General features: G+C 44.9%; 1 protein-coding gene across 4 annotated transcripts in view; it reads right to left on the bottom strand.

The window, feature by feature from the left end:
* DNAH9 (dynein axonemal heavy chain 9) overlaps nt 1-14,840 on the bottom strand; it is a 297,242-nt gene that overhangs the window by 141,305 nt on the left and 141,097 nt on the right. For all 4 annotated transcript variants that reach the window (XM_088828905.1, XM_088828906.1, XM_055407299.2 and 1 more), the window contains exons 37-38: nt 10,156-10,329; nt 9,145-9,352 (exon numbers count right to left, since the gene is read on the bottom strand). In XM_088828905.1, the coding sequence (XP_088685031.1) occupies nt 9,145-9,352; nt 10,156-10,329 (382 nt within the window). The remainder of the gene's footprint in view (nt 1-9,144; nt 9,353-10,155; nt 10,330-14,840) is intronic.

Here is a 14,840-nt window from a genome sequence, read left to right as displayed (position 1 = left end):
TAGAAGACAGGAGGAGAAGGGGGTGACAGAGGATGAGATGGTTGGATGGCATCAGTGACTCAATGGTCATGAGTTTGAGCAAGCTCCAGGAGATGGTGAAGGACAGGGAAGCCTGGTAGGCTACAGTCCACGGGGTCACAGAGTTAGACACGACTGAGCGACTGAACAACAGCACTGCTACCATCCTTGGCCACTGACTCTCACACCTGGTGTCCATGACATTTTCCCAAATCATCTTCTTGCTTTTGCCCTTAGATTCCTGTGCTATGTTCTCAAGACAGCAGGCAGAGGTATCCTTGTAAGATGTAAATCAGACTGTGCCAGTCCCATGCTTAAAACCCCCAGTGGTGTCCCATCTCACTTGGAGCAAAAGCCTATCTGGTTACCTGGGCAAACCTCCCATGTTGGTTTTTCTCTCCCACTGCTCCTGCCTTCACTCCCTCTGCTCCAACCATCCTGTTTCTGACTCACTAGTCACCCGTGGCCATGGTGTCTTTGCTCTGGCTGCTTCCTCTGTCTACAATCTTTTCTCCTAAATGCCAGAAGTTTGCTCCCTCACTTACATCAGGCATTTGCTTGCTCAAATGCCATCTTCTTAGGAAGCCCTTCCCTAGCACTTGAGCCCAAATTAAAGCCCTCACCCCACCTCCTATTCCTGGCCCCGACTTCATTTTCCTCCATTAACACTTAATACCACTTAATATCCTCTATATCTTACTTATTCATCTTGTTTGTTATTTCAGTCCCTCCACATTATAAACTCCAAAAGGCCAGGAATCTTTCTCTGTTTTCCTCATTGTCATAACCCCACCACCTAGGATATTATTTATCACAAAGGAAGGTATTCAAAAACTAATTAAAGAATGAATGAATACATGGATTAATATGATAACAAACTCCATGAATAAGCAAAGAAAGGCTTATCATACCCTCTTTGTAACTAAAAAAACAGAAGCTGACACGGGCTAAATGTGGTGCTGGAATTAGAACCCGGGGCTCTTGATACTGATCCCGATGCTTCTTTCACATGGCTGGGGAAGAGAGACCTTGTGAGCCCTTCTCACTCATCCCAGGATTCCTCCAGGCTCTGAGCACCAAAGCCCTGCAGTCATTCATTTGCTGGGCATCGACCTGGGTCTGTACAGAGGATGTGACTTGCACCATATCACTGAGCCTTCAGAGCAGCCCTAGGATGCATTATTATCACCTTTAAAAACATCTCTCAACAAAAAGAGAAAACTGAGCTTTAGAGAAATAAAAGGATTTTATTCAAGGTCATCCAGCTATTGAGGACAAAGTCAGGATTCTAACCCCGGTCTGCCTGACTATGGCAACTTATGTACCCACCATAGCACACTGCTTCTGAAACGTTACTACAGCCTGGCTCCTGTCCTTCAGAAATCCCTGGTTTAGTTAACACGCTGCCTGACCATGTTTTTTGACAGAGATCATTAATAATTAATTATGTCTTCACTTTGCATTGGCTTGATTTGTGTTTCTGTGTTCGAACTCTTTTTCCTTAGTATTATCCAAAATTTCACACGTTAAGACGTTTTAGTTACATTGTAAGGGCTCTTCATTTGTTCTTTCAAAAAATAACATGTTTTACATGATTATAAAATAATACATACCCATTATATAAAGATTGGAAAGCATAGAGAATCATAATGATGAAAATGAAAATTGCCCGTAATTCTATCACCTAGCAGTAAGCATAACTTTCAATATTCTGGTCTATTTCACTCTAGTGTATTTGCTCTGTTAGATTTTTTTCCTTTAAAAAATAGGAATTATACTGTATATTCTGGCTGTGTAGTTGTTTTTCATTTCATATATTATAAACTTTTTATATGATAATACCTAGCCTACTAGAACATGATTTTTAATTGCTGCATTGCATTCCATAATTTGGAGGTGCTAAATTTTACGGGATGATTTCCCTATAGTCTTAAATGTGTTGTTTTCAATTTCTTTATGTTTTGAATCCCCATTCGAAGTAGAGCATCTTGCCTACTAGATGGTAAGTCTTTGATGATTTAATTCTGTGTCATCTCCTTTTGGACTTCCCTGGTGGCTCAGCTGGTAAAGAATTCACTTGCAATGTGGGAGACCCCGGTTTGATTCCTGGGTCAGGAAGATCCCTTGGAGAAGGGCGAGGCTACCCATTTCAGCAGCCTATCCATTCTTGCGCTTCCCTGGTGGCTAAGACGTTAAAGAATCTGCTTATAATGCAGGAGAACTGGGTTCGATCCCTGGGTTGGGAAGACCCCCTGGAGAAGGGCATGGCAACCCACTCCAGTATTCTTTCTTGGAGAATACCCGTGGACAGAGGAGCCTGGCAGGCTACAGTCCATGGGATTGCAAAGAGTCGGACATGATTAAGCCACTAAGCACAGCACAGCATCTTCTTTTTGGAAGATATTCAGGCAAGTGCTGAAGCCTATCTATCTGATAATGTAATGCTCCTTTGAGGTAGAGAGTTTGATCAGATTTTTCAAGGTCTCGTCCAGCTTTAAACTTTTAATGAACAGGTGATGGGTTTGTTTTACACAAGGACTCAGACACCTGAGCTCCCATCTAATTAGTGTAATTACACACTCAAATATTTGTTGAGCTAATACTTCAAGTTGCAGTTGGATGTCAGGAGAATTCGGGACTGTGATGAGCATTGCTTTGGCTTACTCGCATTGCACTGCAAATATAAGCCCATCAATGCCGTGACCCAGTTCTTTACTCCTTTTTCCCTTTCTAAACGGTCCTGTCAATGGGTCACTGCAATTCCTTTAGTTCTTAAAAATCACTTATATATCCAAAATGAGAAAAGACTTAAGCTATTTCAATAGACATAAAACAAACCAATTGAAAAAGATTAAAAGAGATTCCAAACTATATAGTAGAAGAAACTTATTTGAGCCACTAATCATGGGTGATATAATTACTGAAATGAAATAAGAATGGTCACATTGTCCTTTATGAACTGGCTCTTTGAAAGCTTAGAACTCAATCTGTGTTTAATTACAGTAGCCATGCCAACCTAGATCACTGATACAAACCCATCTCTACTTTTGTAGGAACACAAATTTTAGGCACTCAATTCTAAAAGGCATGTATCCTGGAAACTTATAAAAGGTGTATCAGGCTGCAAAATGGGCATGGTCTTCAACCTAGATTTTTACAGGAGGTATTTTTAAAAATTTTAAATTATCTTTGATCATCCTAACCTTCAACAACATCCAAGAGTGGATCATTAGATGTTAACTCAGTGAAGGGAAAGGAAGCAGTGGCCCTGGGTCTGTGGTGTTTAGAGCAGCTGGAGGGACACGGATCTGCCTCCTCAGCCAAGATGTCAGGGTTATTAATCTGCGATTGGTGCAGCTGCTGGCAAATGGTCAGGTTAAGTCTGAGAGTTTCACTGAACAAGTGAAGGGCCTCTTTTACTTACTGTCAAAGGCAGAGACACCCATGTGCTCCAGATATTAGACAAGTGGAAGCAAAGTTGGCATTCTCTTATGGAAATGTAGATGCACGACTTATCAAAGTGGATGGACACAGTAGCTCAATGAAATAAGACAGCTCGGCTATTAAATCACTATGCAACTTTGAGGGAAGTCACTTAGGACCTCTAAGCCTCATTTTCTCATTTTGTAAAAATAGAGACTGTCATCAGATCCTAGATGGACATCATTTCCATCTTCCTTCTCCTTAGTTATGTTCCAGCTAGAAACTGGCCATGTGACACAATTTTGAACACACACATAAATCAGTAGGATTCCTGGAGAGCTATCGTTTCCTGACAAGGGCATTAACTCTTCCCTTTTTCTTTTTTTCCATTTGGAATGCAGATGTGATGGCTGGAGCAGCAGAGACTCTATTACCCTGAGGGAGCATCTAAGAGAATAATAGATATTATAGCCTCAGTAGCAGTGAACCATTGATTTAGCATTAGCAACTACCTACCTCAAGACTTCTGGTTGCATGGAAAAAAACTGTGTAATTATCAGATTTCCTGCTTGTTGATGTTCAGTTGCTCAGTCATGTTCGACTGTTTGTAGCCACATGGATGGCAGCACACAGGTGGCCAAAGGACTGGAGTGTCAGCCTCAGCATCAGTCCTTTCAATGAATATTCAGGGTTGATTTCCTTTAGGTAGAATTGACTGACTTGATCTCCTGGCAGTTGAAGAGACTCTCAAGAGTCTTCCCCAGCACAAGATGAAAGCATCAGTTCTTGGACACTCAGCCTTCTTTATGGTCCAACTCTCATATCCACATGACTACTGGAAAAAGCATAGTTTTGACTATATGGACCATTGTAGGCAGACTGATGTCTCTGCTTTTTAATACGCTGTCTGCTGCTTGCAGTCAAAAGCATTACTGATAATACAGGGGCTTGGCATAGTAAAAACTTCAAATAAAGCATGTGCTATCCACACTGATAAGCAATGTGAATGCCTTGAAACACAAGCCCTGTTTGCATTTGAAGGAGTTTTGAATCTGTTTAGAAAAGTACTCAATGGAGACCCCAGAGCTGGAAGTTATAAGAGAGGAAAGATGCAGGGAATATCAAGCAGCTGCCTTCTCTATAAAAGAACATCTGATTTGAGAAAAATGGCATCCGATGGACTAGCAGGATGAGTGAGCTGTAAAACACTCCTCTGGAGACCTCAGTGAATTGACCTGCTGGGTGAAGTTATTGCCCATTTGTAAGCTGGAACATTTTTTTCCTAAAACATTATTTTTGTTTTAGCATAGCTTATGCTAAACGTCTTTTTTCAAGCAAAAGGGGTTTGCTCATGCTCCTTTTGTTTTGGCAGTTGGGGCTCAGGGATTTTTGTATAGCATTTATAACTTAAATTTGAGAAGGATTTTTAATATTGTTAGAATAACAGCTTCCATTTACTGAGCACTTATTGTATGCTAGGAATCATTCTGAGTGTTTTACGTATTTTGTCTTGCTATTTAGGAATGAAAAGAATGAACTGTTGTACCCTCAACAACATGGGTAAATCTCAAAATCAAGCTGAGTGAAAGGAGCCAGACAAAAGAAAGAGAGCTATTGTATGACTATTCCATTATATCAAATTCTAGAAATTGCAAACGAACCTGTAGTGACAGAAACAGATCAGTAGTTGCCTTAGACACAGAGCTGGGGTGGGGGAGGGCGGGGCGTGGGTTGGGAGGGAGGGAGGGATTATCAAGGGAGGTGAGGGACTCTCAAGGCAATGAATGTGTACATTATTTCAATTATAGTGATGGTTTCATGGTGGGTAAATATTTAAAAACTTATCGGATTGTGTGCTTTAATGCATACAATGTACTATATGCCAATTATAACTAAAAAATTTTTTTATAAATGGAAAATGTTGAAAAATTATGTTGCATTTTAGTAGGAGAATGGGTAAATAAGCTATGATTTAGTCACACAAGGAAATTCTATGCAGCAGTGAAAACCAGTGAAGAAGTACTCCACACGCAGTAAAACAGACAAGGATGAGAAAAGGAAGTTACCAAAGGAAGTTATAACATGATACATATTTAAAATTTAAACACACACAACAACATCCACAACAACATCGTGTACTTCATGACTACATACATATATCAAAAGCGTTAACTTGGGAATGAAGGCACATCAGCTGAGTGGTCCTAGTTTGGTTTCCAAGGGCATGATGGGGGAAGGGCTGGGGGGTGGTGTGTTAGCTGTACTTAAAATGCTAAGATGCATAGCAAGATGACAGAAATGTTAACATCTGTGAAGTCTGGGTGGTGGGTACATGGGCATCTGTTATACTCTTGTCTGTGCTTTTCTGAACGCTTGAAATATTTCATAATTTTAAAAAAGTTTCAGTCATTCTCCATCCCCCTCTTAGCATCCAGTTCCCCTTGCCAAGGGCAACTGCTGTTGCTTGCGTGTCCCTCCAGAGATATTCTTAGTATGTATAAGCATAGATGTGTGAGTGTATATGTATGCAAAGTTTTATATGTCTCTTTTTAAACAAGACATAATTTGGAGCATACTATACACACTGTTCTGTATCGTGCTTTTCTCACTCGACAAAGATTTTGGAAATGGAGCCAGCTTAATTCATACAGAATGTCTTCATTCTTTGTAACAACGCTTAGCATTCTATCATATGGATAACTGGGCTATTTCCTGTCTTTTGCCATCATTTCGTTTTATTACCTTAAAAACACTCATTCTGCACATCTGTCTGGGTTTACTGCCTGCCCTTTAAAGCAGACTGTACCACATCATATTCAACGTAATTCCATAGGGTCTTAAACACAAACCGCAGTAAAAATGCTGGGCTTCAGAAAGAGTGATGGAGGGCAACCCTGAAAGTCCAGTGGTTAAGATTCTGTGCTTACACTGAAGAGGGCATGGGTTCGATCTCTGGTCAGAGAATTAAGATCCTGCATGCCGCATGGCCAAAAACAGAACAGAGACATGGACTCTTGCTGTGGGGGGAACAATGTGCTTCTTGTCTGATGTCAGAGCAGCCACCCTGTGGGTTCCTGCATCTCATTTTTACGTTTTCTACTTCCCCTTGGATACCAACTTTCTTGTTCCAACTTTTATAACTGCTAAGCACCCTTCCTTTTGCCATTTTGTTACTTCTGAAATGTTTTCAGCTAAGAAGCCAAATGAACAAACTTGTTTGGACTGTGACTAAAGTGATGGATGGGAATTTTCAAGTAAGGGAATCTGGCATTTTTCAGAATCAAGGATATGAAACTCATCTCTTTTTTTCTTGGCAATGAATGTTTACTCTGTAGTCAAAGTACTTTTTATATTATAAAATCATTACAATAGGATTCTAGAAAATAATCTTTCTAGACTCAAATAGTGTTGCTAGCGGTAAGAGTAATATTACCAAATATTTATTTCAATTTCCAAAGCGTTTTATTTTCAGGGGAGGAGGTATAGCCTAGTGGTTAAGGGCACAGGCTCTGAAGTCAGACTCTCTGGATTCAAACCCTGGTTCCAGCACTCACTGTGTAGCCCTGAGGAGCTTATTTAACTTCCCTGTGCCTTGGTTTTCTCATCTACGACATGTGGATGAAAAAAGGACTTACTTCACAGGTTTGTACAATATTAAATGATTTGGGGACTTCCCTGGTGATCCAGTGGCTAAGACTCCAGAGGGTGGGGTGAGGCTGTTTCGGTGTGAGAAGTGAGAAGAGGGTTTCTCCCCAGCCCGGCTACTACCTTCCTCTCGTGGGGAGGCTGGCTTCAGCACTTCTTCAAAAGGAGGCTGCTTCTGGGGTCAGTGTGCCCAACACAGAAATGCCCTGTGAAACACCCACTTCCCATGCTCAGCAGGCTGGAAGTGCCACACCAGCCTTGTTGCACCATGGTGACCTTAGGCAGCCACGTACCTGAACCCGAGCCTCAGTTCCCCCATGGATAAGGTGTGAGGGGTGCATGAAATGACCTTTAAAGACCCTTCTGGTGCCAGGAGTCTGTAAGCCCATGGAAATCTTTCAGTGGGTTTTCTGTTTTCTTTGTCATCAAGGCACTGACCTGCTCTGTGTGGAACTCCTGTCCTGGAGGAGTTCAGCAGCCAGGGAGGCACTTCGGGAGAAAGGATGGGAAAGGGGACCTTGCTAAGGTGCTGGAGAGAAGGACAGACAGGGGAGGGGACAGGCAAGAGAGGAGTGGGAGGGGAGTCAGCCAGGGAGGTGCCTGACCTCCGTTTCAGCTCAGAGTGGAGGACATCATGTGCCCTCCTCTAAGCCCCCTGGGCCGTTTATGTGAGCAGCTCCTTGCAGGAAATCGCCCTCAACAGGAAGCCCCTTTTCTTGTAACTAACCTGGAGCACTACAGTCCATGCGGTCACAAAGAGTTGGACATGACTGAGCAATTCACGCACAGACACATACTGTAACTCACTTTTTAAACCAGGCACCCCCATGCTCTGCTTGCCTTTGACCTGAGCACACCTTGAAAATCCTTTTATCACACAATACCTGGCCTAACTTGTCAGTTCTTCCCATAGATTAAAGAAGTAGAAATTGCAAATAAGCAATTAATAGATTGATTGCTCCTTAGAAGAAAAGCTATGACCAACTTGGCATATTAAAAAGCAGAGACATTACTTTGCCAATAAAGGTCCATATTGTCAAAGCTATGGTTTTTCCAGTAGTCAGGTACGGATGTGAGAACTGGACCATAAAGAAAGCTGAGTGGCGAAAATGGATGCTTTTGAACTGTGGTGTTGGAGAGGACTCTTGAGAGCCCCTTGGACTCTAGTATCAAACCAGTCAATCTTAAAGGAAATCTACCCTGAATATTCATTGGAAGGACTGATGCTGAGGCTGAAGCTCCAATACTCTGGCCAAAGGATGCGAAGAACTGGCTCATTGGAAAAGACTCTGATGCTGGGAAAGATTGAAGGCAGGAGGAGAAGGGGACAACAGGAGATGAGATGGTGGGATGGCATCACTGACTCGATGGACATGAGTTTGAGCAAAGTCCGGGAGTTGGTGAAGGACAGGGAAGCCTGGCTCGCTGCCGTCCATGGGGTTGCAAACAGTCAGACATGACTGAGAGACTGAACTGAATTAACAGATGACCAGACCTCTCCCAAGATTCCTCTTCAGTCATCTTGCAAATAAATCAAACTGTGTGAACAAGATGACGTTTAGAGCCGCAGTCCTCAACCTTTTTGGAACCAGGAACTGGTTTCCCGGAAGATGATTTTTCTACAGACTGAAGGGTGAGGGATGGTTTCAGGATGATTCAAGCGTGTTACACGTACTGTGCGCTTTATTTCTATTATTATTACATCAGTTCCACCTCAGATTATCAGGCATTAGATCCTGGAGGCTGGTGACCTCTGGTCTAGAAGAAGATCTCTGAAGCTGAAAAGCCTGCACGCAGTGGGGAGACGGCCATGACTCTGCCTCCCCCACCCTCATCTCAGTGATTAACTGAGACGACTTGTTTCTGTTTAAACGTCTTCACCACGGAGCAGAGCCTTGGGAAGTAGTTTCTGGGAGACGCCGAGTCCACCGTCTCCCCAGATTGCTGGCACTTTGATGAAAGGCCCCTCTCTCTTCCCTGGCTGGTGAGCGAGTGCCTGGCTTTGCAAGCGGTGAGGAGCAGGCCCCTTCGCCTGGCTGCCGCTGTGCTGGCACTCACCCTGCAGCGCGGCCGATGTGGTGTAGTAGTTGAAGGGCACGTTTCTCACCAGGTACGCCTCAGGGTCCAGGCTGGCCAGCTTAGCCCCCACCAGCACCGACTTGCCAGTACCCGCAGTTCCCACCAGCATGACCGGCCGCCGCCGCGCCAGGAGCCGCTCCAGGAAGTAGCAGAGGCATATGGTCTCGCTGGTGTGCACCAGGCAGTCCTGGGGTCAGGGGGAGACGGGGCGAGGGTGGCGGGATCGCTGGTGTGCACCAGGCAGTCCTGGGGTCAGGGGGAGACGGGGCAAGGGTGGCGGGAGACAGGAACAGCGAACCGGGGGCTCGTAGGAGGCTCACATGCTGTCAGAGCACCCTGGGGCCTTTCAGGAGAGGGAATGGCGCTGGGGTTGGGGGGCTCACTACTCCAGGCAGGAGGGCCCCCTGTTACCCAGAGAGACCCTCCTGGTAACTCATGCTGTGGGTAGAGGGCACACCCATCCCCCTCTACTAGTGCTGTTTGCCTCCCTGAGGCCTCTGGATTGTATTTTAAAGCCTTCTGCCTGGTCAACTCCCTGTCTTGTCTCAGGATGCCTGCAGGGGGGCCTGCTAATTAAGTTACCTAGGTTTAGGGAGATCTTATGACTATGCTGAGGGCTTCCCAGATGGTTCAGCAGTAAAGAACCTGCCTGCAATGAAGGAGACATAAGAGACACAGGTTCGATCCCTTGGTCAGGAAGATCCCCTGGAGAAGGGCATGGCAACCCACTCTAGTATTCTTGCCTGGAAAATCCCATAGTCAGAGGAGCCTAGCAGGCTATATAATCCATAGGGTCGCAAAGAGTTAGACTGCAACAACTTAGCACGCACACATGCATGACTATACTGAACCTCTAATTTCCTCGGAAAAGAAAAGTAGCTAATTCTTAATGAGGTCAAACCTTTTGGGAATCCGTTAAGGGCTGCCACGAGAGCCACCACAGATTCTGGGGACATTACATATCCCCGGTTGCCGCTCAGCCACACTCACCTGCAGAGGTGTCTCAGGGTCAAATTCAAACTGCGGGATGAGCCTGGACCAAGGCTCGAATTTCTTGGTCTCTGGGTCTATGTAATAGTCAAAGATGGTTCCTTGGGAGGGAAACTTGATGGTCTTGAACTCGCTGAGCCACCATTTGCTGAACTCTGCCCGGTGGTCCACGAGCTGCCCAAACAAAGCAAGTCAGGAGTCAAGGCTCTGCAGAGCATGAGAAGCCTGGACAGACTGCCTGCATCAGGCAGAAGGCCAGGGCTAGGAGCACAGCCGGCTCCCCCTTGTCCCCCGAGGACCAGCCCAGACAAGGCCCAGCTGAGCAGGGGCCGCTCTGGAGCGCCTATGTGTGCACCTGGCCTGGTGCATCTCAGAGCCCTGGCAGGTGGAGGGGAGGGAGGGAGGGGGGTGTAAGAACACAGAGGAGAGAGGGAGCCTGAGACCCCAAGAAGGGCAAGTGCAGCCAGGAACTCTCAGAGACCGATCCACCACACCCGCCTCGACTCCCGAGACTCCGAGCCATGTCCGGGACGGCAGTCAGGGACAGAAGGAATCAAACGGTGCCTGTTGGGGCTTCCCTGGTGGTCCAGTGGTTAAGATGTCACCTTCCGGTACAGGGCGTGTGGGTCTGATCCCTGGTCCGGAAGCTAAGATCCCACACATGTCTTAGCCAAAAAATCCCAAATATAAAACAGAAACAATATTGTAACACCTTCACTAAAGACTTTATAAATGGTACACATTAAAAGAAAGTGTTTAAAAAATAAAATGTGACTGTAGACACCTGGGGGGCACAGGAAGAAACAGCGATAAGAATCCCAGCAGGGGATGGCGTACATAACCACCAGCAAGTCACGTCTTTTCATGCCGCAGTTTCCTCATCTATAAAATGAGGGTTCTAGAAAAGAGTATTTCTGAATTTCCTTCCAGAGCTAAAATCCTCAAATCTAGGGGCAGTGGAGACAAAGCTATACAGGTCTTTCTGACAGAAGGAATAGACAAGACACGGTGTTTACATGCACACATAATAGAGCATGAGCCCCTAAGATAGGGCTGTGCACCTGAGTACTCAGGCTATTTCTTTCAGACCGAAACGTAACACCCACGCCCCACACAACACACCCACACATGCACACACAAACGCCCACTGCTACTAGCTACCTGCTTGGGGAGCCAACCCACTCTTTGAAGACACAGACCCAGGAAAAGTCCTAAAGACGGAGGAGGTTCAGAGTGGGCACTTTAGGAAATGTTTCTGCAGAGCAGGACAGACCAGGGGGCTGGGCGCGTGACAATGAATCTGAACTTGGAAGAAATGGCACTGACTTTGCTGTCTGCTTGGTAAATAGGATTGAATTCTTGCACCTTAAAAAGAGAATTGGAAATAGGCTCTAAGGACAGGTTTGTTTGCTCTTCTTATTCTGATGTGAATTCAGATTAAGGGGACAATATATCTTCCTAATATCTGTCTTCTGCAATCAGAAACGTCAGGGGGAAAAAAATCCCAATCTCTGAACCTTAGATGAAATTCTTTTTTTTTTCTCTGTAATTCTTTATTAAAAACACTGCTGAACATAGAGACTGAATAACCCAGATTGGGATCATGACATCAGAACTTAACATACTTTTAGGGAAGTTGTTGACATCCAAACTGTAGAACCAAGGTCAAAAGCAAAATGCAAAGGTACCCTCAAAAATATTTACAATGAAGTAAATACACTAGCTAAGTCGGTAAAGAATCTGCCTGTAGTACAGGAGGCCCGGGTTCGATCCCTGGGTTGGGAAGATACCCTGGAGAAGGAAATGGCAACCCACTCCAGTATCTTTGCCTGGAAAATCTCATGGACACAGGAGCCTGGTGGGCTGCAGTCCACGGGGCACGACTGAGCGACTAACACTTACTTACTTAAATGCACTAACAGAATTTAAAATAGGTGCAAAAAGTAGAAATAACCAATGTTATATGATTTCAAGGGTTATATGATCTCATGCTTTTTCATCATAATAGGAAGATATGGGAAGTTTATGAGCTTCTCTTGTGGCTCAGATGGTAAAAAAAAAAAAAATCTGCCTGCAATGAGGGAGATCCAGGTTTGATCCCTGGGTTGGGAAGATCCCCTGGAGAAGAGAATGGCTATCCATTCCAGTATGCTTGCCTGCAGAATCCCATGGACAAAAGATCCTGGCAAGCTGCTGCTGCTGCTGCTGCTGCTGCTAAGTCGCTTCAGTCATGTCTGACTCTGTGCGACCCCATAGACGGCAGCCCATCAGGCTCCCCCGTCCCTGGGATTCTCCAGGCAAGAACACTGGAGTGGGTTGCCATTTCCTTCTCCAATGCATGAAAGTGAAAAGTGAAAGTGAAGTCGCTCAGTCGCGTCCGACTCTTAGCGACCCCATGGACAGAGAATCAGACATGACTGAGCAAGTAACACACGCACACATGGGAATTTTATATCCTTAGTTTGAGTACTCTCAGATATTAAAATCTTCCTATGAATTAAAACGATTTTTAGACAACCTCTTAAATGGAAAAGAGGGCTTACCCCTAAAACATCTAAGCAGAACTAAGAGTGCTACTGAAAAACCATTCCCAATAAAAACTAAGAGGAAAGAAAATACAAAACAAAGCTTAAAAAAATGTGTCTTACCTGACAGCAACTGTTTTCTGGCTGACAGTATTTATTCATGAAAACATAACCGTTGTCTACTTTTGGATAAAAATCCTTGAAGACCTTTGGCTTCCTAACGAAAACCAGATTTTAGGTTTATATGGAGAATCCAAGACACAGACCAACTCTAGAAAGAAGGAGGTTGGTGGTGGACCCTCTTCCCTTACTTTCAATTCTACTTGGAGCTACCTGGTCAGTTTCTCAGCCAATCGGTTCACTGGGCTGCACTGTCTGGCTTCCTGAAGCCTGGTGCTGGACCTAACCTTCTACTCTAACTGGACGCTAGAAAGACAAGATCACCTCTGCTGAGCCATCCAGCGGCCTTGTCTCAATTTGACTCTTTGAGTGTCTCTGCTCTTTGAGTAACCTCAGTGAAGGGGCTCCTTTTGAACTCCAGCTCCTTTAGAATCTGACAAGTCTCTGGTCCTCTTCCTGCCCCTTGAACTTGACAACAGGGAGCATGACATACAGTGTGGTGCAATGTAGCTGAGTTTGGAAACACAGTATCACCTCGTTTGATCTTCATGATGCTCTAAGTCAGCCTGGCTACTGAAAATTACTCCTATTTTATGCATGAAAAAGCAAAAGCTCAACGATTACATTCTAGCAGCATATAGCAAAATCGGGAGTCAGGGGAAAGAATGGTGGTGGGGGAAGGGACAGTTAGGGAGTTTGGAATGGACTTGTACATACCACTATATTTAAAATGGATAACCAGCAAGGACCTAGTGTATAGCACAGAGAACTGGAGAACTGTGCTCAGTGTTATGTGGCAGCCTGGATAGGAGGGGAGTTTGGGGGAGAATGGATACATGTGTATGTATGGCTGAGTCCCTCTGCTCAGCCTGAAACTATCACAACATTGTTAATTAGCTGTACTCCAATATAAAATAAAACGTTTATTTATTTATTTATTTTTAAAGAAAAGAATTGGGAGTTGAACCCAGGTGCCCAATAGGGTGCTGAGAAGCATTTGCTTCTGAGAGAGAATTTCCTGTGATTGCTGCAAAGTATTTAGCCAGGATCCACCTGCCCACTCCCTTTTTATTGGAATGTCTACCCAGGTATGGGCTGTGCTTTGCTTTATATTCTGCTTTTCATTAATAACAGCTTTTCAATATAAGCACCATGGGTATTCCTGATGTGAATATTCTGGCTACCTTCATACTTTTCTATTTACAGCACTATTTCGTGTTTGTCTTGAATGCAGGCTGTGAGGGGGTCTCGGACAGTCCCTGCTGCTGAAAGCTTTCTCCCGTGTGCTCTGCCCCCCTCCACCCCCCAGGGCCAGCACGGCCGCCGACAGCTCCAAGTGTTCCAGAGCCCAGGACACCCGGAGGGAGGCTTTTAAAAACAGCTGAGTGGATTTAAATTTTTCTACATGGAGATAGAAAACATTGACCACGTGTCTTTATCCTGATACCCCATGGCCTGCTCGGCACCAGTGTAAGAGAGGAGCCCAGCAGTGGTTGCTGACATTTCGGCAGCTGAAACATCAGGGACTGCATCTTTTAAAAGTTATTTACTTATTTAATTATGGCCGTGCTGGGTCTTTGTTGCTGCGCGTGGGCTTTTATCTAGTTGTGGTGAGTGGGGGCTACTCTTTAGTTTCAGTGTGCGGGCTTCTCATTGCGGCGCCTCCTCTTGCAGAGCACGGGCTCCAGGAACGCGGGCTCAGTGGTTGCCGCGCAAGGACACTAAACACAGACAGTAGTCATGGTGTAGGGGCTTGGCTGTGGGATCTTTATGGATCAGGAATTGAACCCAAGTCCCCTGTCTTGGCAGGTGGCTTCTTATCCACTGTGTCACCAGGGAAGCCCTTACCTTTTTCTTTGGAAGAGCCCATAGTCAACCCAGACCAGAAAGAGTAAATCATAACTTTCCAAAAACTGCAGCTTGGCCTAATTCCCTGTTGTGAGAAAAGCATCAGATACTTGCTATAAAACTGTGTATTTATGGTGCACGCGTGCTAAGTCACTTCAGTTGTGTCTGACTGTCTACGACCCTATGGATTGT

Source organism: Moschus berezovskii, chromosome 20, assembly GCF_049115385.1.
Source record: "Moschus berezovskii isolate FMDL1 chromosome 20, NW_MosBer_1.0, whole genome shotgun sequence".
NCBI classification, from domain to species: Eukaryota; Metazoa; Chordata; class Mammalia; order Artiodactyla; family Moschidae; genus Moschus; species Moschus berezovskii.
Note: the sequence above shows the minus strand (reverse complement) of the source record. Positions and strands in the feature narration are given on the sequence as shown.